The sequence below is a fragment of the Rosa chinensis genome, chromosome 6 (assembly GCF_002994745.2).
Source record: "Rosa chinensis cultivar Old Blush chromosome 6, RchiOBHm-V2, whole genome shotgun sequence".
NCBI lineage: Eukaryota > Viridiplantae > Streptophyta > Magnoliopsida > Rosales > Rosaceae > Rosa > Rosa chinensis.
In genome coordinates this window covers 33577416-33603295 of record NC_037093.1, presented here as the reverse complement: position 1 = coordinate 33603295, position 25880 = coordinate 33577416, and the positions used below count along the sequence as shown (strand labels likewise).

General features: G+C 38.1%; 1 protein-coding gene, 1 long non-coding RNA gene and 1 pseudogene across 2 annotated transcripts; all 3 read right to left on the bottom strand.

Annotated features, from left to right (window-relative positions):
- Positions 1–15273, bottom strand: part of LOC112171215 — an 81182-nt pseudogene extending 65909 nt beyond the window's left edge.
- On the bottom strand, positions 160–2682 carry LOC112172402. The gene is made up of 2 exons (XR_002925283.2): positions 1029–2682; positions 160–451 (listed from the first exon to the last, which is right to left on the bottom strand). It is a non-coding gene; the product is annotated as an uncharacterized LOC112172402 (long non-coding RNA).
- Positions 5628–6310, bottom strand: LOC112172400. Its single transcript, XM_024309726.2, has 2 exons — positions 6032–6310; positions 5628–5950 (listed from the first exon to the last, which is right to left on the bottom strand). The coding sequence occupies exons 1-2, from the start codon at positions 6281–6283 to the stop codon at positions 5888–5890; spliced, it is 315 nt and encodes a 104-aa protein (XP_024165494.1). The 5' UTR covers positions 6284–6310; the 3' UTR covers positions 5628–5887.
- Positions 15274–25880: the final 10607 nt, after the last annotated feature.

Sequence of the window (25880 nt, the reverse complement as noted above, 5' to 3'; positions counted from 1 at the left end):
TGAATACCTCTAGTCTTGCTAAATCTCATTATTATCATGAACTGATGAAACACAACAAGCACCCAAGTTCTCCAAGAAATTTTCCAAGTCCTCACAACAGCCAACACCCAAGTTTAACATGGAATCAAATTAATAAACATTATTGCCACTAATCACATCTACAGAAGATGGCAATGTATACATGTAAATCTGTTTATACTTTGCTAGCTTCATATGATGCTACAATAATGAATATCAGCAACTAAATAGTTCCAGCAAGGCATCAAAGCCCAGGTCAATATAAACATGTCAATCATGCCTCAACAAGGCTATTTTACATCAATCCAACATATCACCTTAAACTAAATCTTTGGACATTGCCTTCTCTAACATAATGGGCAGTATTATGATTTTGTTTGATCAAGTTCTCAATGTGATCGTTGTTCCACAGAAACAGAGCTCTCTCTACCACCTGACACAACAAGAACTGGTTGCATTAGATTCACGAAGAGAAAACTGCTCAGGAAGCTATTTACAAAGAAAACATCACCATTGAACTAATCAATTAGCATAGGATCTACTTATTTCTGCAGTTTTGAACCTTTACCATAGAAATCCTTATATATATAGGCTTAGGATTTATACATAGTAATGTCAAATTCTATATGATTGGCTGGTATAAAACTTTCAGATACTCGGTCAAAATTCACTCCAATTCATTCACTGCTAAGAAAATTCACATGCGTAATCATTGAAGTTCAAAGGAGCATAGACCAAACCAAAAAAAGATACAGAGAACCCTACTCATGGAACATGTTCACAATTTATTTCGTACATCTGTTAATAAGACCAGAACGCAATAGAAGCAAAATGGTACCTTTAAAGTTCTCTATGTCAAACCAAATTAACATCCAACACTAGTTGTCATAAAGAAAGCTAAAACCATGAGGCCTCACCTGAGATCATATTGAGAGGCCTCAGCAACAGTTCAACTTCAAACAATAACAGCAAATAGTAAGATGGATGAGGATCATATTGAGAGGCCTCACCTGAGATCTTTAATATTTTTTCTCTGCACACTTCCTACTACAGGTTGCCTTTCTGTTACTTCTTTGTCACACACCTGTGGATACCCAACTAGTTTGGTCTCATTTGATAAACAGTCAGAATCAGAGCCCTCCCTGTTGATGATCACAAGGACACAGTGAGCATAAACAATGAATTCATTCTAGATTCAAATAGTTTAAATGACATTCCCTTTCTGTGTAACCCACATTCCATAGAATGTCAAAGTTTAGAAATTCCAGAATATTTTTCTTGTAAATATTATGGGAATACCGTGCCTCAAGCTCAATTGATGTCCTTTTTTTTCTTTACATTCTTTACCTTCCAGCAGGTCTGAATTTTGTTTCTCTATCTACTAACACTGGGACAGTGAGCAATTTGATTCCATGTGGTGCATCATTACCATTAACACTCACCCTGTCAAAGGTAATTGGAACAGTATATAACTTAAATGTCTACTATTGCGGAGAGCATCACTCATCTTCTCTAGTGCAGGGCTTAGATACATGGAACCAACTATAACAAACACTTTCTGAGCATCAACGGACTCATTTGCACAGTTTGTAGTCAGAAATTGATATTGTTCATAAGAAAACTAGGGCTATCTATTGATGGTAGTTTAATTGATCTACAATGTACTACTTGATCCCTCATACAGGGATTCTTACAACACAACTATCAGACAAACATTGAAACTTGACCAATGCGATCTGCATATGAGAATGCAGTATATATACAATGAAAAATCAAAGTTTGCAACATGGCTAGCTATATGCATAGCCCACATTAGGTAGTAAAAGATGAAAAACGTGGTAATCATCTAGATACCCACCAAACCAATAGTTCCCTTATTTCTTTGATTTTCCATTTCAACATGCTTACCCTCAAGAGATATCTCCATCAGTCGATTGAAGCGAGAAGACAAAGAGAAGAATTGGAGCGTTTGTGCGTGGAGAAAATTGAAGCGTCTGTGCGTGAAGAAAATTGAAGTGTCTCCGCTCTCCAATCGTCTGTGCGTGGAAGGGTTCCATGCCTATGAGGGGGCAACCGCTGGTATTATCAAGAGTCATTAATCTACAGTGAAGAGCGCTACAGTTGCATCAAGCGGTTTAGGCCTCTTGTTCATCAACGTCATTGTTTAGTTGGATTGCTTGACAGAAAAAGTTGAGGCCGTAAAGGCTCCAATCGTAGCAGTTCTCGGCTGAGGCAGTTGAGGGTGCGGGTCTGGGTGTGCAGTGGTCTCTTTCGTGCCGAGTTTTGCGACATCGGAGGTCCGCAAAGGAAGCGGCGGTGGTTGTAACTCTTGAGGAAGGGGTTTCTGAGTTCGAGGGCGGCGGTCTGATCTTTGTTGTTCCAGGTCGGGGTTTTAGGAGTTTTCTTTTGTTGACCATGGCGATGGCGAGGATCGCGACCCTCCACCAGACTGCTGACGGGAGGCTGACCCTTTGAAGGTTTGGTGCAAGTCGATTGAGGGAGACGAGGTGTTAGACCTATGCTTGGTTGCGCTGCTGTTTGTGGCTTGACTAGGCTAGCTCGTCCTCCTTTCATCTTTCTCTGTCGGATCGGGCCTATTGTGGACTTTTGGGGGAGTGACAGAGCCCTAATTTGGTTTTTATTCGAAGAAAAAAGTGCTCTTACCATATTCTGCCCTTGGTCATAGTCGTATGCTGGTTGGTGAGTAGTGATGTACATCAAGAAGGTTTTTAGGCTTCAATACTTGTCAAGACAGTGGCTCTGTTTTAGGATTGGATAGGTGTGGGGTTTTTTCTTTTGCATTAATAGTTTGGATTTTTGTTTTTAGACCTTTCTGCTCTGTGCAGCTTTGATATGTGTACCGCATGTAATCGTTGATATTATTGATGGAACCTGATTCAATCTGTTTCCCTTAAAAAAAAAAAACTGCATGTTTAGGTTGCTTATTAAATGAATTCAATATTGCCCTGCCCAAGCTCGGGGAGCCATCTTTATAAAATAAAATAAAAATAATAATAAAAATAAATATAAATACAAATAGGGGAAATTACTGGTCACTCCCTGTACTTTTAGGGAGTCGACAGTTCAGTCCCTGCTATCCTAATTTCGACAAGTTACTCCTCAGACTTTCAAATCTCACACAATTTGGTCCAAAATGACTATTTTGCCCCTCCCTTCCTCTTTTTGTTTTTTATTTTTCTCTCCTCTCCCCTCCTTTCTTCTAAAATTCATAATTAATTCATACGAACTCCGATATTTGCGTTCCATATATGTACGAGATCGTATCGATGAGCTCCACAACTTTTATGAAGAAAGTTTTTCCAAATTTTGTATGTATAAAAAGTCAATTTTCACAACCGCTCCAAATAACATTCGTTTCGAAAATCCACTTTCTTCTAAAATTCATAATTAATTCATACAAACTCTAATTTTTGCGTTCCATATATGCACAAGATTGTATCAACGAGCTCTACAACTTTCATGAAGAAAGTTGTTCCAAATTTTGTACGTATAAAAAGTCATTTTCACTACCCCCCTAAATAACGTTCGTTTCGAAAATCTCCTTTCTTCTAAAATTCATAATTAATTCATACAAACTCCGATTTTTGCGTTCCATATATGTACGAGATCGTATCGATGAGCTCTACAAATTTTATGAAGGAAGTTTTTTCAAATTTTGTATGTATAAACAGTCAATTTTCACGACCCCCCCGCCCCCCCCAACCACAAAATAACACACACACACACTCTCTCTCATTATGCACATTTCAACCCAAGAAATATCAAATATTTGAATTATGAATATTGAGACTATTTCATAAGTAGTTGTACGAGAAATTCGGTTTCGTATCAATTTTAGTTTCGAAATGAACGTTATTTAGGGGGGGTCGTGAAAATTGACTTTTTATACATACAAAATTTGGAAAAACTTTCTTCATAAAAATTGTAGAGATCATCGATACGATCTCGTACATATATGGAACGCAAATATCGGAGTTCGTATGAATTAATTATGAATTTTAGAAGAAAGGAGATTTTTGAAATGAACGTTATTTAGGGGGGGGTCGTGAAAATTGACTTTTTATACATACAAAATTTGGAAAAACTTTCTGCATAAAAATTATAGAGATCCTCGATACGATCTCGTACATATATGGAACGCAAATATCGGAGTTCGTATGAATTAATTATGAATTTTAGAAGAAAGGAGATTTTCGAAACGAACGTTATTTAGGGGGTAGTGAAAATGACTTTTTATACGTACAAAATTTGGAACAACTTTCTTCATGAAAGTTGTACAGCTCGTTGATACAATCTTGTGCATATATGGAACGCAAAAATCAGAGTTTGTATGAATTAATTATGAATTTTAGAAGAAAGTGGATTTTCGAAACGAATGTTATTTGGAGCGGTCGTGAAAATTGACTTTTTATACATACAAAATTTGGAAAAACTTTCTTCATAAAAGTTGTGGAGCTCATCGATACGATCTCGTACATATATGGAACGCAAATATCGGAGTTCGTATGAATTAATTATGAATTTTAGAAGAAAGGAGGGGAGAGGAGAGAAAAATAAAAAACAAAAAGAGGAAGGGAGGGGCAAAATAGTCATTTTGGACCAAATTGTGTGAGATTTGAAAGTCTGAGGAGTAACTTGTCGAAATTAGGATAGCAGGGACTGAACTGTCGACGCCCTAAAAGTACAGGGAGTGACCAGTAATTTCCCCATATAAATAAATAAAAAAGTTTGGTGCAAGTCGATTGAAGGTTTGGGTTTTATTTGAAGAAAAAAGTGCTCTTACCATGTTCTGTCCTTGGTCATAGTCGTATGCTGGTTGATGAGTAGTGATGTACATCAAGAAGGTTTTTAGGCTTCTATACTTGTCAAGACAGTGGCTCTGTTTTAGGGTTGGATAGGTGTGGGGTTTTTTCTTTTTGTATTAATAGTTTGAATTTTTGTTTTTAGACCTTTCTGCTTTGTGCAGCTTTAATATGTGTACCGAGTGTAATCGTTGGTATTATTGATGGAACCTGATTTGATCTGTTTCCCTTAAAAAAAAAAATTGCATGTTTAGGTTGCTTAATAAGCATTCAATATTGCCCTGCCCAAGCTCGGGGAGCCATCTTTATAAAAAAATAAAAAATAAAAAATAAATGATGAGGATGCATGAAAGAGACGTCGGACTTCGGAAATTCCCTCCCCCCATGCCACATCGGAATTTCGTAGGAACCCCAACCCCCCCCCCCCCCCCCCCCCCCCCCGGGGCGGCGTTCGGCAAATTGTCTACGGTTATGTGGCTTAGGGACTTCGAATTTTATGTTTGATTTCAAAAATTATTATTCCTTTAAAGCCCTCTTCGTGGTTTGTGGCATGTGCTTTATAAAAAGATTAATTTTGTTAATCCACTAGGTTTTCACATGTAAGCAACATACACCATACAAGGCAATGCGCTAAAAGGGTTGATAATATCATGAACAGACAATTAGATTAGATATAATTAACACAGTGAGTGTAGCTAACTGCATGTGTTAATTATATCATCGAGAATTCAAAAGTGAGGCTAAAATTAAGTAAAAGCCGCTTATAAAGTAAAATACACAAATGTCTAACCAGAAGATGTGGAAATATGTATATTTCATATATAAGCTACAATTACAGCTCTGGACTAATTCTTTTATCGTAAGAGTATACATTAAATAGCTACATACTAATTCATGTAAGCAAGTTATGCCCCCTCAGATGAGCAAAACCTATTATTATTGAAAAAAAAAAAAAAAAAAAAGAGGAAAAAAGCTGGTTTAACTTGCGACGAACTCAAAGTAGCAGATTTGTGATTAATCAACCTCATTCACAATAAATTGATTGATCAATTTATCTGTGCACCACTCCCTGTGCCTAAGGTACTCCTTGCAACGATAACAACTCCGCCCTGTACAATATCAACAACACATATGCTAAATAAGGTTCTTCTTTTGAGAGAGAGAGAGAGAGAGAGAGAGAGAGATCATACTGAGGTTTGATCCACTGCTGTCTTTGCTGGTAGATCATCAACTTGGTCTGGTGATTGATCAGAAACTTGTGTGTTTGAAGGAGCTTCGACGTTAACACCCAACTGACCCAAGCACTTGAACAAAGCCCTCATTGCTGATTCAAGAAAACTGCTGCCCAGATTTGGCTTGGTCTTGTAAGCATCATAAGAAACAACAGCTATCTTCTCACTCATCTCCTGCCCAGATTTGGCTGATGAACTATGCTCTTCCATTCTATGATTCTTTTCATTTCATCTCCGTTCCCCGCCCGTTATATATATATTACTAGTTTTACCTCGCGGGCACAAGTTCAATATTTAATTCCCACGTGGATAGTTTTCATTTTGAAAGTATATAGTTTTCTTTTATTTCAATACTTTAGGTCAAACTTTCACCGCACAAACGACCTGGACTATTATAATTAATTAATTATTCTTGAGAGTTGATAGTTTGTGAAGCAAGTAGAAAAATAACTCCCAACCGTGCGTAGTAATTTGAATAATGAGTGATGAGAAGTTAGGACGCGTACCATAATTATTACTGCCAAGCAAGCTTTATACACTTAGCATATTTACGTGAGTCATGAGAACAATCCACGGGTCAAACATGAACAATAATTAAGTACGCGTTCTTAAGTCAGGTGGCATGAGACGAGTTTGGTTTGTTTGTCACGTGAAACTAAAAATAGTCTGTTCCTTGATTATATCATGTTAAAGAAGAAAAATTAATCAGTTAAATTACCGTTGAACTCCGAGACCCATATTCCACCATACAAGTTCTAGATATCATACAACATACTCGAGAAACAAAGAATATATCTAGAAGGTCATCAAGGGTGTACCTATATACACCTCTGTGTGTGTGTCTATATATATATATATATATATATATATATATATATATACACACACGAGTTCTTGGCTGCAGACGTCCGTACCTAATCCTTAGGTACGGATTTCTCATTTTCCCCCCCTTTCCGAGCGCACATTTAAATCTTAATCGTTCAGTTTTTAGGTCCTAATGTATAGATCATCCCTACAAAATTTCAGCCAAATTGGTGATCGTTAAGGCATTCAAAACTGCAATTTACAACAATGAATACGAACGGTTCCGGTTCGACAGATTCGGAACCGTTCGTATTCATTGTCGTAAATTGCAGTTTTGAATGCCTTAACGATCACCAATTTGGCTGAAATTTGTAGGGATGATCTATACATTAGGACCTAAAAACTGAACGGTTAAGATCTAAATGTGTGATCGGAAAGGGGGAAAAAAATGGAAATCCGTACCTTTTGCTTAGGTACGGACGTCCGCACCTGAGAATGGTTCTGTGTATATATATATATATATATATATATATATATATATATATATAGAATAATTCATTCAAGAGCGATGCCACCACATGAATGGTATGTGAATTTGGATCAGGGTTTAAATTTTTATTTTAGGTTATCATTTTGGGCCATCCTAGATCCTAGGAGTTCAAATAAGATGCATGTCAAATTTTTTTGAGTAAAAGAATGATCTTTATTAATGGGAGATTAGCCTGAGTTATAATCTCGGGCTACGGGGCTAGTACATCTAGGATACATTCAGGAGGAGTATCTCTCCATACATGTCTATCACTCTCATCAAAAGCTAGACTAGCCAAACAGTGAGCCACGCCATTACAAGTTCTAGGAGCAAAACACACTTTCAGTTTCGGTTTGGCCTTCAGCATAGCATGAATATCAGCCATTATTGCTGCATATGCCAGTAGATCAAATCTGGGATTTTTGAGGTCCAGAGTGGCCTCCAAACAGTCTGTTTCAATAACAACCAGTTGCCTTGGAAAGGTGCACAACAATTTTAGTCCTTCGTTGATTGCCAGCAACTCAACTTGTTTAGCACTCTCCACATGTTGAACTGGTAACGTAAATGCAGCTTTAAAATTTCCTTGCGTATCGCGCAGGATTCCACCAAGTCCTCCTTTAGTTTAGTTTAGTTTAGTTTTGATTTGGAACAAAACTACCATCCACATTGAGCTTCCAGTTACCATGAATATCCGGTTGCCACTTGTTTTTCCGGTTTGTTATTTTGGCCGGTTGGTTGGATTGTCTTGCTTTTCTGAACTCCTCAAGCCATGAAAATGCAGCAAACAATATATCATTATGTGATTAAGAAATACCTTGCCAGAACATGCTGTTCCGATTTTTCCATATTGCCCAAAGACTCATGAGCAGCTTGTCAAACACATCATACTGCATCGTTGTTGCCATGTCGAGCATCCAATAGTTGAAGTCCATATTTGGTGCAATATGCTGCTGGAGATTAAAAGGTGGTGCAGAGAGAATATTGTGAGCTATAGGACACTTACAAAAGATGTGCGTTCTATCCTCAAACTTGGCAGGGCAGAGAAGGCAGCTAGTATCACCAGTGAACCCTTTCTGAAGAAGAGACTCCTTTGTGGGCAACAAATTGTTACAAGCACGCCAGGCATTGATCTGGACTTTACCTGGAACTTTTGATTTCTAGATTTGCTGCCATAAAGGTCTGAAAGGATCTCCTTGTGATGTGGAGGCCAAAGTTGTGCTTAGAACTTGCTCTCGTGCAATCGAATAGGCGGTCTTGACAGAGTAAAAACCCTTCTTTTCTGGCTTCCAGAAAATTCTATCTGCACTTGTTCTTGCACTTAGAGGAATGCACATAATTTTATCAGCAATATTTTCTGAAAAAAGCGGAAGTACAACATCAGACTTCCAAGTTTTGGTGTCTTCATCTATCAACTCGGATACCATCTCTAGCTACGAGTTTGGGGGCTTATGAATTTGATATTGAGGACATTCAAGTATCCATTTATCTGTCCAAATTCGTACCATGCTGCCATCTCCAATGCACCAATGTACACCTGTATTTAGGATTGAACGACTTTGTAGAATGCTTCTCCACGAGAAAGATGGAGCTTCACCTAGTTCCACTTCCCAAAAGGATGTATTGGGATAATATCTAACTTTGTATAGCTGATTACACGCATTTTTATATGTGTAATTATATATAAAATACTAGAATTAAGCTAATCCTCAAGTTAATTAATATATAGTTAATCTATTTTTATTTATTTGTAGGTAATAAGTGGAGTTATGGAAATGCGAGAAAACAAAGCGAAAATAGAGCTAATTGGAGTTATTGACAAAAAGACGAAAAGTGAACAATGGTCAGCGGGTCAATGCAAGCAAATATGTGAAAATCATTGGTTTGAGTTCAGGGAAAAGCAAAAGAAGAAGAGAAGAAACTGGAAAAAAAAAAAAAAAAAAAAAAAAAAAAAGGAGGAAAGAAAAATAGAAAAGAAGAAGAAGAAAATTGCTTTTAGTCAATCAATGATTTGATTAATTAATCAAACCTTTGATTAATCAATCAAAGTCAGCCATCATCCATCATCCATCACGTGCTCAACAATGGGAATTAAGCAATTACTCTACCAAATTGCAGCTTGCCACATGGTCTTCCTCATTCAAATCTTAGCCACAACCATCTATTCCTCTAGGTGACAAAAAAAACGGCAGGGGAGACCACACACACGAGAAATTTTTCTATGTTCCCGTCACACCACCTGGCATATGTGACGAGCAATCCTAATTGGTCCACGTCATCTCTCCTTCCCCTCAGTTAAATCACCCATCTCCTCTGTTACCTCTTCAGCTCTGAGATCTCTTTCATGAAGAACAAAAAAAATGATGAACGCCAGAAACTCTAAACCTTAAATCCAAGGCACTATCCACAAATATATGATATCTAAATGGATCAATACAAGAATTTCGTCATTTTAGATCGAGTGACAGAAGAAAATGGTATTCCTACATGTATACTGTTATGTCGAGAAGAATTGATATTCAAACAAGAATGAATACAATTGATATGAACATCCAAAAGAAGGAGGGAGAAGTCTTCCTGGAAGACTGGGTTTTGATCATTTAGACTTCCAGTGGAATAATCAAACCCCAAATCTAAGAGAACAAAAACCAAGCACCCAAATCAACTTGACTATGGAAAGGAGAAAACCAGGAACGTCCTCACTGGTCAAATCATCACTTTGATGTTTAAATCTTTCAATTTGCCAAGTCGTCTTCACTTTGTTGTTCAAGTATTACTGGCAGTTTGGTTGCAAAGTGCTTCGCATAATTGCAAATGGTTAGGGAGGGATGAACTTCCAGATCCAGATCCATGTTTACTGTTGTGTTCTGATTTTTTTATATTCCTCATAGAAGAGATAACAGAGGTGAGGGGTGGTTTAAAGGAGAGAAAGCAGTAATGACGTGGACCAATAGGATTGCCGTCACATATGCCAGGTGGAATGACAGGAGCATAGAAAAATTTCTCAACACACACACATATATATATATGGTAATATTTCTCTCTTCTCAAGGGCAGCTGCACGCCCAATTACTCTCACCTCAAACCCAAAACAGCTGCAAGGCGGAGAAGACCCCAGATCCATTTTTTCTCTCTTCCTTCTTCTCTACAGCCGAAACATACACCCACCTTGATTTTATCATTTTTCTTCCCATTTTCTCTCACCCATCACTTCACACTCTCTCTTTTTCCCTTCATTTTTAATTTTATCTTTTGGGATTGGACACTCAAGGCTTCAAGGGAATCATCATCAAGAGCACACATCTTATTTTTGGGTAGTTGGGTGAAGAAATTCTTGGTTCATACTAGCCCATAGCTAGAAGGGACCAAGCTAACTCTCCCCTCTCTTCCTTATTATCTATTTCATAATTTTTCTATGCTTTTGGTGATGTATTTGAGTATGGGCCTTGTATAAATATTGATGCTTTAATTTTAATAAATACAATTTTTATTGTGTATGCTTTAAATCCGAATGTATTGGTCCTTAGAAGCATATTTCTAGGCTTTGTCACCCTTTGAAATTATGTTGTGGGCAATTGTGATGAATAGATTGATAAATTGACAACTTATTGGTCTTGTTACATCTAGGATTTAAGTGTGGTAACTATTAGCCAGCTTAATTGTAGCTAAGCTTGCTTGAGTCTCTATTATCTTGCTCTCTAGGCCTCTAATTTTGGATATTGCGGCCTTAACCGGCGTAATGCCCAAATTAGAGAGTTAATTGTGACCTTAACCGGCATAATCAAAACACCGAAAGGAATTAGGTTTAGTAGCCTTAACCGGTACTAGATACGGGACTCGACACATATAGGAAATGCACGCATTTGTGAAATTGACATCGATATTTGCAAGATAGTTAGTGTGAATCACCCGACACTCCCATGTTTCTATTAATTTGAAATCCGAATTTAATTTCTTGCTTGATAATTAGTTGTTTGCTTTTATTTTAGTTTGCATTTAATTTAGTTAATTCTCCATTCAAAACTCCCAAGCAAAATTCTACCTTCCATTGTGCATAACTCATTTGGGCTACAAGTTAGTGACTTTGATTAGGCTTAATGTGAGCTAAGCCGAGCATTGCCGAGGCTTGGTGCCTTGTGAATATTATTTTACTTTATTTTATTTTTATTTTTCATTGTATGCTTTTGAGTCACTCTAACGCCAATTACCTCGGGGATTAGGTAGCTTGAGTCACTCTAGCGCCAGTTACCTTGTGAATATTATTTTACTTTATTTTATTTTTATTTTTCATTGTATGCTTTTGAGTCACTCTAGTCCAACACCTAATCCCCGAGGTACGATAATCAAGATTTTAATACTTCCCTTACTTGACAACGATTCATACGCTTGCGAGAGTTTATGCATCAAGTCAATAGCCTAGCAATAAGAGATGTGGGATTAGATATTAAACTCCACCCTTGCTTGGCTAACATTGCTAAATTGTATGCATATAAGTTTTTAAAACCCATTCCACCTTCATTTTTTGTGAGGCATAGCTTTTCCCAACTCCTCCAGAGAATTCTCTTCTTTTCCTCTATGTCACCCCAAAAAAAGGAGGCACACAACTGATGGATATCATCACATAGTCCTTTAGGCAGCAAATAACAATTCATGGCATATAATGGCATAGTTTGAGCAACAGCCTTTATTAGAACTTCCTTACCAGCACTACTGAGAATTTTGGATTTCCAACTGATGAGCTTCTTTGACAGTTTCTCTTTGATCTACTCAAACTTTGCAGTCTTGGAACGTCCAACCCTGAGAGGAAGGCCAAGGTATCGATCATGCTCCTAAACACACTTCACATTTAGAATGGAGGCCAATTCATGCTGAGTGATAGTATGAACATTTCTACTGAATACCACACTACTCTTCTGAAAATTAACTTTCTGTCCTGAGGCTTTCTCATAGACGTCAAGTATTCTTCTAAAGTGAGCGCATTCCATTGCATTAGCCGAGCCAAAGAGAAAAGAGTCATCTGCAAATAATAAATGATGCAGAGTGGGAGCCACTGGACACATTTTTAGGCCAGAGTTCAAATTGGATTCAGTTGCCCTGGAGATGAATGCTGACAATCCTTCAGCACATAATATGAAGAGATATGGGGATAGAGGGTCTCCCTGCCTTATTCCTCTTGTGGGAGAGATAACAGGTGTAGGCTCCCTTTGAATCAAGATAGAGTAATGCACTGAAACAACACACTTCATTATCATTTGTATCCAGTGGGGAAAAACCTAATTTTGTGAGAATGGCTTGCAAGAAATTCCATTCTAGTCTGTCATATGCCTTATTAATATCAAGTTTGAGAGAGAAAAAACCTGCTTCTTGAGTTCGGAGCTTGTGCATGAAATGGGCTGCTTCTGTGGCTACAAGCGTATTGTCAGAAATTAATCGTCCAGGTACATACACACTTTGAAGAGGAGAGATGATATCAGGTAACCAACATTTCAATCTATTTGCAACTACGTTAGAACAAATTCTGCAAATAACATTGCATAGAGCAATTGGTCGAAAGTGCATAGCCACCTTAGGATCTTTTATTTTTGGAATCAGACATAAGTGTGCGTAATTCGATTCCTCCCACATGTCTCCATCATCAAGGAGATTTCTCATAGCAGTACACACATCAAGACATATTGTACTCCAATATTTTTGATAGAAGAAAGGTGTCATGCCATCTGGCCCTGGACTTTTAGAAGGGTGCATTTGAAAGACCGCTTATTTTTATCTCCTCATCTGTGTAGGGTTTTGTAAGTTCATCATTCATATAATTGGTTACTCTGACTGGAGTAGCATCCATAACTTCTTGAAGGGCTATAGGATCAGAGCCTTCGGTGGAGAATAACTTAGTAAAATAGTTCATGATAAGACGTTGAATATCAGCAGGTTCAGTGCGCCGTACACCCAGCTCATCCTCCAATCCCTGAATGGTATTGCTACTTTTCCGATTACTAGCCTTTATGAGAAAGAAAGCAGAGTTTCTATCCCCATCTTTAAGCAAGATTGCCCTAGACCTCTGACGCTAATATTTTTCTTGAACTGCAAGTAGACTACTTTGCTTTGTGTGGAGGACTCGTTGTTCCTCATATTGTTTAGGAGAGTAGGGCTGCTTCATGAGGTCAAACAATTTCTCTTGAATAACCCTTAGTTCAATCTTTTGCTTATCAAATTCAGTTCTGTGCCACTAACTCAATTTCATGCCTGCTTGTTTGATTTTGTACCCGAGTTGCCTGAGTGCATTACCCGTAGTTGGTGTAGCCCATTCATGCTGGATAATAGTATTGCACTCCTCATTCCCATACCATATCTCTTCAAAGCGAAATCGACGTGCAACTCTTCTACGCAAAGCCCTCTCTGCATTAACCTCTATGAGAAGAGGACAGTGATCAGATTCACTAGGGCGCAAAGTGATGACTCTGCTGAATGGGAAACGAGCCCTCCATTGTGGGGATTGAAAGCTTCAATCTAATATCTCCTTAGTAAACTTATTGCTCCACGTAAATCTACTTCTACTAAAACCCATGTCTACAAGTCCTGATTGTGCCATGGTATGGCGAAATTGTGCCATTGTTGCTGCAGATCTCGGCGGGCCGCCAGACTTGTCTGTTGAAGATATAACCTCATTGAAATCTCCATCCATAACCCAGGCCAATTGACAATCCTCCCCGGCAAGCTGTTGGATAAGTTGCCAGGTATTCTCTCTCTGTCCCTGACCTGCAAAGCCATATATGCCCGTGAATCTCCACAGTTCTTCACCAGGTTTTCCAATCACAGCATCAATGTGATGAGCCGAAGAAGATCTCAGGTCTGCGTGTGTTTCATTGTTCCAGATCAGGGCTACTCCTTGAGAGCCCTCCTGACAATCAAAACAAATGTTGTCTTGAAATCCCAGACGGTGTATGATAGAGTTAATCAAACTCTTTTTTGCTAGCTAGGGTTTCTGATAGAAAAATTAGGCTAGGTTTCTTGGCATGAATGAGATCAATGAATGCTCGTTGTGTTTCAAGGTTGACAATACCCCTGCAGTTCCATACAAGGATGTTTCCTTGGAGCATAGTTGAAGGACGGTGATCGTTCCTATGACGATGACTTTGGCGGTGTTACACAAGCAGCTTGCTGGCGGCACTTTCAATGATTCATGTCAAATTTAAACTCTGATCATCATTATTTATGGCTTCATGCAAATACTAATGATCATAATTCTGTTCGCCTTCCGGAGTATAATGTTTTTTTTTTTTTTTATGTTTTCAAAAAGCTGAAAGAAAAATTACAATCCATAACCACTAAGGCTGTAACGTGCCGAACCTGAATTTACCAGTTTACTAGTCATTTGGACGGTAAATGACCTTTACTTCCACTTTTACTATCGTTTCAGTACTTTAGTGGCCCTAAAAGTCGACTTTTTGTTTAGGCCAAAATTTGAGAAATTTTCTTCATGAAAGTTGTAGGGGACGTTAAACCGAGTCCGTAGACATGTGGTACACTTAAATCGGAGTTCGTATGCGAAAGTTATGAGCGAAAGATTAAAGTTACTGTTTATGGTTACTGTTCACGGTAACTATCTATATATATGGAAAGTTACTGTGGTAGGTTTCCATTTTCGGAAACCTACCCCCCGAGATTGACCCTCTCCTTCCCTCTCTCCCCCGCGTCGGCCCTCTTCCCTTTTTCCTTCGATTTGCCGTTGTCCGGCCACCAAACGGTGAAACCCTGGTGGCTACCGACTCACCTCCTCCCCCTCTACATGTTGGTGGTCGTGCGTCGTCGCGATTCGGCCGGAGGAGCTCGGATTTGAGCCGTGAAGTTCATTGTAGCAGTTCGGAAGTTTCATCGATTTCCGGCTATTTCGACCGTCTCCGGCCACCAAACCGGCGTCGACTGTGCGGTTTTTGCCAAAGATCATTTTCCCCCTAGCCTTGAGCCACGATTTGCAGCGTAGAAGCAGAATCAAGGAAAAACCCGATCCTAGGGTTTGGAGTTTTCTGGAATGTTTTTCACCGGTCGAATTGGAGCTCTTAAAGGTAAAAATTGGATTGTGTTGTGGTTGAGAAAAATGTTGGGTCTGTTCAGTAGGTGGTGCTGCCAATTTTTGGTGGTCATCTGAGGTGGTTGCCGGCGGCGCGTGGAGGCGCGTAGGGCAGGTTTTTAATTCTTGTTTTTAGCCAAGTAAATCCTGTATTTGTTGTAGAGCTTGTATATGAAATTTGGTGAATTTTGGAGAAGCTTGGAATTAATTATGAATTTTTGAAGTTTAGGGTTTTGATTTACGATTTACGAGAATCCGACCGTCGGATATCTCTCAGTTCTGACTTGGAACCTTTAAGATAATGAATTGGTATTAGAGGTAAAATTTGGGTTGAATCCGTGAACAAGTGGAGAGATGATTTGTGAGGATTTGATTATGGGAATCGTGTTTAATTGTTGAATGGTTATTTACGGAAAATAATTGTGTACAGGGCGATGTACCGAGTTATTGCTCGACGAAGGAACTCGTATGCATGATCGCCTGAATAGTACAGTGAGTGGATTTTTGTTTTAAATAATGATGCATGCATTTATTTTGAAATATTTGATTATTTTATTCATCGAGCATAATATTTTGGTTTGCTTATAATTTTGGCATTGTTTTTCCTTATGAATTTTGGATACGAATTTATTATGCTCGGATTTGGGGTTATGATTTATTTTCGGAAATATGAGTTAATTTTCGGAGATTAACTATGATTTATTTCAATTGTGTTTCGGAAATGGATTTTGAGTCTCCGATATATGGCCTTTGTTTGAAATCACGATTTAAGTGATTTTCGAAGAATTATTTTCCGAGGCGATTTCCGGAAATTTATAATACATTTCTATTCGTCGATATTGAGATTTCAGGAATATTTTTCGAAAATGAGATTTTCGATGGAATTATTTTTATTGATTATTTCTCGCCTAATGGTTTATGATTTCGAGAATATTTTGGCGTGCGGGGCCACGTCATTGGATTATGTACTTTCTCGTGAGATATTGGGGAAGCCTTACGGATTTTCGAGTTTTTCGTGTGGTTTTAAACCACCATACTTGGGTCGTCATATTTATTGCTAGCTAGCCTATTAGTACTCACTACACCAATTTTGTTATCAGACAACACTTTTTGCACAGCGAAAAAAAAAAAGTGTTGTGTGATGAAGAAAAGTGAATCACACAACATGTTTAGTAAACTTACGTTGTATAAGGTGGTTAAGATTATGAAGTTTTTGTTTAGAAGGTCATTGCACAACGGTTACAAGAATAATCTGTTGTCTGAATCATAAAAAAAAATAGCGGCAGATTTCCCTCCCAGATCGACTCAAATTTGGCTCCAAATTGGTACTACATAGCACAACAGTATAGTTATATCTGTTGTATGAGAGTACCATGCAAAACATGATACAACGGTTTTTGACTTTTTGTTGTGTGATGAAGTGGGAAATATTTGAATGTGCCTTTATTTGGCCCAAAATGGCACTGGAGCCCCCCAAAAACCTCCAAGTTTTGATTGAAATATAGCACCAAATTGATAATCAGACAACCAAATGAGTTGTTTCCGTTGTGTAAATGAGCATTGGCTAGCATGTTACTTTGGTTGCATATTATAGCGGGAACTTTTCCCTCTTTGGAACCTTAGCTGAGATTTAATTTGTTCACAATCAGACAACAAAACTTCGTGTTTATGTTGTCTGATTTATAAAGCAAAAATTAAAAGCCCGCCTTTGACAACTTAATTAGCTAGGTAGGTTTATTGGATTTACTCTCCCCGCGCGTCAACACTTTGTCAAAACAGCCGTTTCCTCTCGTCGAGTAGCTCTCTTCTCAACTTCATCAAAAACCATCACTCTCTCATCAAAACACCATGGCTCTCTCATGAAAACACCATCTGTCAACAAAACACATGCATCTCGATTAGGTCTATCTCTCAGAAGCCATGCCAACCCATTCCCTCTCTCATCTCCCCTCAGCTGCAAACCAAATAGGAAGCCGCTTGGAGTTTTGATTCTAAGCAAAATCACCACGAAGCACTGACCTTGTTGTTCTTGCGCAGCCCACTTGAAACCACTGAGCAGATCTCTCTCTCTCTCTCTCTGTCTCTTTTCTATCCGTCACTCGCTATTAATGGTGCTCCGGCCACGAACCCGTCTATAGTGAGCAGTTTGACGGCGAATCCTACCAGACTTAACCTCCACTGTGATCTGTCGAAGCTTGTGGGTTCAGGTAAGATTCCAATTCCACCTCTCGAATATGGGTCATCTAAATTCGTGTAATTCATGCTTATTTTCATTAGTTATGTGATTGTATTGAACTAAGAAAGCAAAAACAAGCATGCCTACAAAGAAAAAAAATGAGCATGCCTACAAAGAAAAAAAATGATGTAGTTACTGTGATTGTGTGAGTGGTTTCCCACGAATTCTCCTTCTCTAAATTTGGTCTGTTCGCCCCATCCTACCATGTTTGGATTTCCTAATTTTGATTTTAGGGTTTTTTGGGGATTTTTTTTCAATGGAAAAGACTGTTGCTTTAGGAAATTGGATAACTGATTTGTCAAAATGGAGATAAGGTTTTGGAGATAAGGTTTTTGACATAAGTAAATTGCTCAAGTAATGTCGTAACAAATAGTAACTCTGTTTGATTAGAGTCCAGGGAACAAAATAGTATTTGATTGGTTCAGACTTACAATTTAGATTATCTAAATTGGTGGTGAGTTGATGGTGTTAGTGTTTGGAATGTGATTTGATCTTTTCATGATATTGTTAGACCCCAGAAAGTGAATTTAGTTTAGGCTTAGTAGATTCAGTGTTCTTTTTGCATTTGCCTTGATTGAAGATGTATATTCTGTGCAGTAAAGTGATTGTAAATTCATGGAAAAATAGAGGGTTCGGTTACAATATTGAAAGTGTGGAGTATCATGGTGACTTTCAGTTTCCATTGGCTTGTATTGCTTGAATGTTGAATGTGAATCTTACTTTCCAAACCGAAAATGTGGTGATTTTTCTTCAATTAGTATTCCATAAGTCAAGGACAGCATTTCAAAACAGGCCTAATTGTTTTTTTGTGTACAAATATCGTTTTGAAGTTTGGATATATTTGTTTTTCACCTCAAGTATGATAGTGTACGAAAAGCAAGTTGTGAATATGCACTTTAAAAACATGTATCTATTTGGTTGGAACTAGTTTTCTGAGCTTTTCTTTTTTCAGTTTCTTCTTGTTGGGACAGGGAAGAATGAGTTTTATTGGCTTGCAATGAATTTTTTCATGCTAATCTTGCTTATAGAAAGTGATGTGATTATTATTAACGGGAGGAAATAATGTGGTAAAAGCTAGTTTTTAGGGAAGAAGGGAGTCCTATGATATATGTGCTTAAGACCTTTCTTCCTACAATCATATGAAGAGTCTTATCCCTCTTGGGAATTGATAGGGTGGAAGAGGAGATATTCAAAAGACTCAAATACCAACAGAAGGCTAAAAAAAAATGAAATTAAGTGAATGGTTGTTTTATGCATGCATTCAAGTGCTAGTTAGTTACCCCACATTTTGACTCTACAAATGTTTCAGTGTTGTTATGTGTTTATCATCTACTGTTGTGAAAGATGCATGAGGATAGTGTGATCATGTGATGCAGTGTTGAACATGATGCAAATTTGTTTTAGCTTGTCGAGACATAATTAGATTACTGAACTTAGAAGACATAAAAGATGTAGAACTGTCATCCGGTTACCAAGAGTGGTCTCATAGACTATACATCGAAACTGTTTCAGTCTAGGGTCAATGTTGTTGCTTTTGAAAGTTCAATATTGTGACTTCAAATGTTAAATTTGAACCACTTAAACTCTACTCCCTCCCAAGGCTGTTAGGGAACTTGACTGAAAGTATTTTCAAAGTCCTCATTTAAAGAAACTACGGCTTAGCAACACTACTAATATCTAGAATTGCCAGCATTTAACAAAACATGTTGTACAAGCTTCCAAATCCTGCAGATTCTAGTCTTTATTCAAGAATGCCAATAGGTTAGAAAAAAACTATGGCCTTTGAGTACTAAGCGCTGGTGGTTTTATTGAACAAATTTCATTTAGGTCTTGTCTAGTCATGCATTATGGAAGCTAGGAGTTGTTGACCTTTCTTCCTAAATCTGATGGCCTTGTTTATTATTCTCAGCAGCCGCACAATTAAGGCATATATATCTGGTGGAGTTGGAAGAAGCTGTAGAGTGAGTTGGACTCGTGCACTGAGCTTCACTGCAATTGTTCGTATTCATTGCTGGAGCTGGATTGGAGAGTACTATGAGCTTCACTGTTGAATTTGTGGACTGCTATTAAATTTGTTTTGAAGCTTTAATTTGTTGAAATCTATTGTTCTATGCTTAATATATATCATGGTATCATTGGATTTGTTCAGGTGAAATGTGTAGGACTGGTTTGGTTCATATATACTACATCTGCAGTTAATGTTCTTGTTGGAGAATTGTTTGGATGTTGTTTTAGCATAGCTTTTCCCAATGGAGAATATGATATGTGTTTGTTCATGAACCTCCTTTAATTTTTTTTTTTTTTTTTGCATTTTTTTTTGGATTTGCTTAGCCTAAATGTGTATCGATTTGTTTTTCTTCATATATTGTGGTATACTGTTCTGTCTTGTTATTGGATTTTCTTACCCTAAATGTATATCGATTTGTTTTTCTATATATATTATGCTATTCTGTTTTGTCCTTGTTATTGAATTTGCTTAGCTGAATATATGTCGATATTTTTTTTTTCATTGCCTGATATTGGAGCATGTATATATGTAAATAAACTGTTGTCGGTGATTAAGAGTACCAGAGTTTGAATTGGTCGAGTTTATGGAACTTAGTGAATGCATGCAGGATATGTGATTGGGGTTTTGTTGCTCGATGATGTAGTTTTGGTTTGTGGTTTTTGTTTAATGTAGATGGATAGGTCATGGGTGCATGCTGATAGGAGATCTCATGAATATAAGTTAGGGGTGGCAGAGTTTTGTCAGTTTGTTTTGGGAAATGCTAGAGACCCTAACCGTATTTGTTGTCCTTGCACAAAGTGTGGAAATGTGAAAGATTTTTCTGCACAAGTGATAAAGGATCACTTGTTTGTGAATGGGATTGACACAGATTATGTGAAATGGACAGAACATGGGGAGGTTGTAGTGGAGTCGGGATCATATACGGATAGTGAAAGTCTTGAATCAGAGCCAATTGAATCTGACTCTGTACAGGGTAACATGAGGGCAGATTATGAAGTAGAATTAGATAGTGATGTGGAGTTGGAAGGTGATGAGGATGGGGAGCTTTCGAGTGAGTGTAATGAATTCAAGAAATTTGTTGACGATGCCAACAAACCCTTGTACCCTGGTTGCAATAGGCACACCAAGATGAATGTGCTTGTGAGGCTTTACAACTTGAAAGCCAAGCATGGGATGAGTGATTCGGCTTACTCGGACTGGTTGATTGCCTTTGCTGAGTATCTGCCGGAAGGAAACGAGATACCTTCCTCTGTGTACGAAGCAAAGAAGAGTTTGAGTGCATTAGGAATGGATTACACCAAAATACATGCCTGCCCTAATGACTGTATTCTGTACAGAAAACAATATGCCGATGACACTATTTGTCCTACATGTGGTACATCTAGGTGGAAAATATGCAAAAACAAGAAAGAAAGAGAGGGAGTCCCTGCAAAAGTGTTATGGTATTTCCCTCCTATTCCTAGGTTCAAAAGAATGTTTCAATCAACTTAAACATCAAAGGCCTTAACTTGGCATGCCACCGAAAGAAACAAGGATGGCTTAATTCGCCATCCTGCAGATTCTGCGGCTTGGAAGTTGGTAGATGAAAAATGGGCAGATTTTGGTAATGAGCCACGAAACCTACGACTTGCATTGTTAACGGATGGGTTCAATCCCTTTAGCTCATTAAGCAGCAAGTATAGTTGTTGGCCCGTTATTTTGGTAACCTATAATCTACCTCCATGGTTGGTAATGAAGAGGAAACACATGATGCTTACCTTATTGATATCGGGCCCTAAACAACCAGGAAATGACATCGATGTTTACCTTGAACCATTAATAGATGACTTAAAGCTGCTATGGGAACGGGTGAATGGAGTTTACGATGCCCTCAAAAATGAAACTTTTACTCTTAGGGCTCTACTATTCTGGACAATCAATGATTTTCCAGCGTATGGTAACCTTTCAGGGAGTATAGTGAAAGGCTACAATGCATGTCCGATTTGCCTTGATAAAACAAAACCTACAAGGCTAGTTCACGGGGGAAAGATGGCCTACACCATTCATCGGCGATTTTTAGGAAGACACCATCCTTACCGAAAGCTAAGGGCTGCTTTCAATAACCAGCCAGAACATGCAGCAGCTCCAGTGCCATTGACTGGAGAAGAATTGTTGAGTAGGGTGGAGGCTGAAGTTCCACATTGGCCGTTTGGAAAAAAAAAAAACCTGCTCCTGCTTATAGGGGGGCTGAGGATGAAACTAGGCCATGTTGGAAGAAGAAGTCGATATTCTTTGAGCTTGAATATTGGAAGTATCTCCCTGCTAGGCACTGCCTTGATGTCATGCACATTGAAAAAATTTGTGTGATAGTCTAATAGGGACGTTGTTGAACATTCCAGGAAAAACCAAAGACGGCTTGAAAACTCGTTTGGACTTGCCGGAAATGGGTATAAGATGTGGATTGCACCCAAATCTAGATGGTCCGAAAAAGAAGCGCTTGCCTTTGGCAAGCTGGAACCTAACATTAGATGAAAAAAGATGTATGTGTGGATCATTTCATGGCATGAAGGTTCCTGAAAACTACTCTTCAAACATTTCAAACGTTGTTTCAATGGATGATTTGAGGCTGATTGGACTTAAATCCCATGATTGTCATGCGTTAATGCAACAGCTCCTCCCAATTGCTATCGAAGGGGTGTTGGAAAAACCGGTCAGGGTTGCAGTAATCAGGCTTTGCCTTTTTTTTAATGAAATTTGCAGCAAGACTATAGATGCATCAAGGCTTCCCAAAATCCAAAGTGATCTGGTCAAAACTTTGTGTGAGCTTGAGAAGTACTTTCCGTCATCTTTCTTTGACATAATGATTCATTTAACAGTCCACTTGGTTAGAGAAGTTGAGCTATGTGGACCGGTTTGCTTCCGATGGATGTATCCTTTCAAAAGGTATATGAAGGTCTGCAAGGGCTATGTTAGGAATAAAACGCATCCGGAAGGGTGCATTGCTGAGTGTTATATAGCTGAAGAGGCGCTTGAGTTTTTAGGTGAACTTTTCTTTGATGATAGGACTGTTGGCATCCCAAAAGAAAACATCACAGCTGACAAGCCTACCTCTGGTGCAACTGTGGAGTCTGTTTATGGCAAAGAATTTCAGCAAGCTCATCTTTGCGTGCTTCAAAACACTGAAGAATTTAGAAGCTACTTTTTGTAAGTTGATCACTATCTATGTTTTTTACAGTTTTGCTTATTTTCTTGTTCTAATGCTTATACACTAATACTTAATAAATATTTGTGTAGGGAACACACGGAACAGTTGAAGAGGGAGTTTCCCAAGTACAAAAAGAATAAAAAGTGGTTGGTGGACAAACAAAACATGACTTTTGCTCAGTGGGTGAAGGAGAGGGTAAGTAGTTTCCATTTAATGTAACTGTAATTTATAGACTGATAAAGCTTTTAATAATGCAGAACACAGTTGGTATAATGTTTTATTTTATTTTGCAGGTTGAATCAAAGGTTGCTGAACCAGGTTGTGACGTCCCTGAGATTGTGAGGTGGCTAGCAGATCAACAAAGCCATGAAGTCCCGAAGTTTAGTGGTTACCGAATAGGGGGAGTGCAATATAACACTAAGTTGCGCGATGATCTTAGGTTGACACAAAGCAGTGGGGTTTATTTGGTTGCTAAGACTCCTCAAGTAGCTAGTGCTAAGGATAAAAACCCTATTACTGAAGACATGAGCTTCTATGGGGTGATTACCGAAATATGGGAGCTTGACTATGGTCATTTTAGGGTTCCTATTTTTAAGTGTGATTGGGTAGAGAATGAGAAGGGTGTTAGAGAAGATGATCTTGGGTTCACTTTAGTTAATTTAAATAGTAAAGGTTATCTAAATGACTGTTTTGTTTTGGGAAAAACTGTGGAGCAAATATTTTATGTTGAAGACCCTGTAGATCGTAGGTGGGCAGTTGTGGTGAGAGTCCCAAAAAGAGATTACATTGATTCTGTTCAGGAGGATGATGTTGGGGACACCATTCTTTCCCACCCCCCCATCGCAACTACAATGCCAGCTATTCAGTCACATGATAACTCTCAAGATGAGGAGCCAATGGGTTATAGGCGTGCAGGGAATGAGGATATAGTAGTTGAGGGAGAGTAGTTCATACAGTCGTATTGATGTAATTTATAATTGTCATGCCTAAAGGATACTTGGCTCACTAAATATGTTTTTAATGTTGGTTATTTTCTGTTTACATGATTGTACCAAGTGTTAAGTGTTTGTTATTTTAAATACTCTTATTTTTTGCTTGGATATGTGTTAAGTGTTTGTTTATTTAATTACTGTTATTTTCTGCATTAATATTTGTAGTAATATATGTTAAAGTGTCTGTTATTTTAAACATTAGCAGATTTGTTTACTAATATGCAGCTTATATGTTTGTTATACAAGTTACTCATATATGTGGATTTGATGTACTAATGGGGCTAACATTTGTGTAGATAATGGCTGCATCACAATCTGCTAGTGTATCAAAGAAGAGAAAGTCGAAAGAAAATCGTTCGAAGCCTAAGAAGACTAAGTCTTTGAAGTCACCGACATCATCATCATTTTCCGATGGATCTCATTCAAAAAAGGGAAAGTCCAAAAAGAAAGAACCTGAATCAACTGAGGGCCTAAAGTTGCTGAAGCGGCATGCGGTGACTATGTCACCCATTACAAACCGCAAGAGTCGTAAATGCAAGAAGGTTGTTTTATTTAACAGAAAAGGGACCCCTTGTGGGAAGGTGGCTAAGCAAATGCAAAGCTACATTGGTGTGTTGGCAAGAAGGAAGGTACCGGTAATAAGGGAAAATTGGAAAGCCGTAACTCTTGAAGAGAAGAACAAAATCTGGCAACGTGTTCAGGTGATTAAGTTCCTTATCTGTTTTATTTAGTATTAAAGGTGTAGTTAGTTAGGTTGGTATGATAGTGTTCATTGTTTTCATTTTTTAGTAGTTTCTGAACTTGAACTGATAGTTAGCAATGAAATGTGCACAGATTCCATTTTTGATTGGTCCTGAGCATAAAAAATTGGTTTTGGAATCTGCTGCAAGAAAGTGGAGGCAATTCAAGTGTCTACTTACTTCCAAGTACGTTATCCCCTATTTGGATGATCCTGAAGCCTTGCAATATCCTCCAGATGATTATCCTTTCATCAATGCTGATCACTGGACAGAATTTGTCAAAATGAGGACAAAGCCCTCATTCTTGGTATAAATGCACTTGTATTTCAATCATTTAGTTGTAGTCATATAAAATGCAGTTATGTAAATATCGAATACTCATTTAACTAATTAGTACCCCTATTTTGCAGGAAAAGCGTCGTGAGCAACAAGAGAGGCGCAGCAAGAATAAGTATCCTCATAGAATGTCCCGTAAAGGATACACTATGCCAAAAAATGCATCACACTACACTTTTTAGACAACGAAAAAAAAATTTCCGTTGTGTGATCATTGAAACTGCATCACACAACAGGTTTAATGAGATTGGCGTTGTATAAGGGGGTTGTTCATAAATTTTTTTGGGTCCAAGATTATTGTACAACAGTTTTAAGGATTTGTCTGTTGTCTGAATGAAAAAAAAATTCCCGCTCACCTTGCTCAAATTTGGGTCGAAATTTTGACTCACCTTGCACAACAGTATTGTTGTATATGTTGTATGAGAGTAAGTTGCAAAATAACATACAACGCATTTTTTTGTTTCCGTTGTGCAAGTTAGGAAGAAAATCACATGTACCCCAAAATGTGAGTGAGTATCGCAAAAAGACCAATATTTGAGTGAAATGCTGTTACACGATAGTAAGCTCCTACAACGGAATGACTTATTTTTGTTGTGTGAATGTGCGATGGTAATCCTTGGAGGGAAAAATGAGTTTGTGATTTGTCTGGGCGGGAGATTTGCTAATCATGGATCTCTATGCTGAAGTTTCATTGTATATTATTAGACAACCAAAATGAATTTCTGTGTTGTCTGAATTGGTTATACAAATAAAAAACTAAACTTAAACGCATGTCTAGCTACCACACTGACAAGAATTAATAGCTAGGGCATTCATATTGTCTCCCATCTTCGACAAAACAGCGAAACTTAAATGTACTTGGCCGTTTTCAACACTGGTGTAGCTAGTCTTCGACAAAAACCTGAAAACTCATATC

Excerpts from the sequence above, each read along its gene's own strand:
- LOC112172400 (XM_024309726.2), bottom strand. The coding sequence starts at position 6,283 with ATGGAAGAGCATAGTTCATCAGCCAAATCTGGGCAGGAGATGAGTGAG. Across the intron at positions 5,951-6,031 it reads CAGCAGTGGATCAAACCTCA|GGCGGAGTTGTTATCGTTGC; the intron begins GTATGATCTCTC and ends GATATTGTACAG.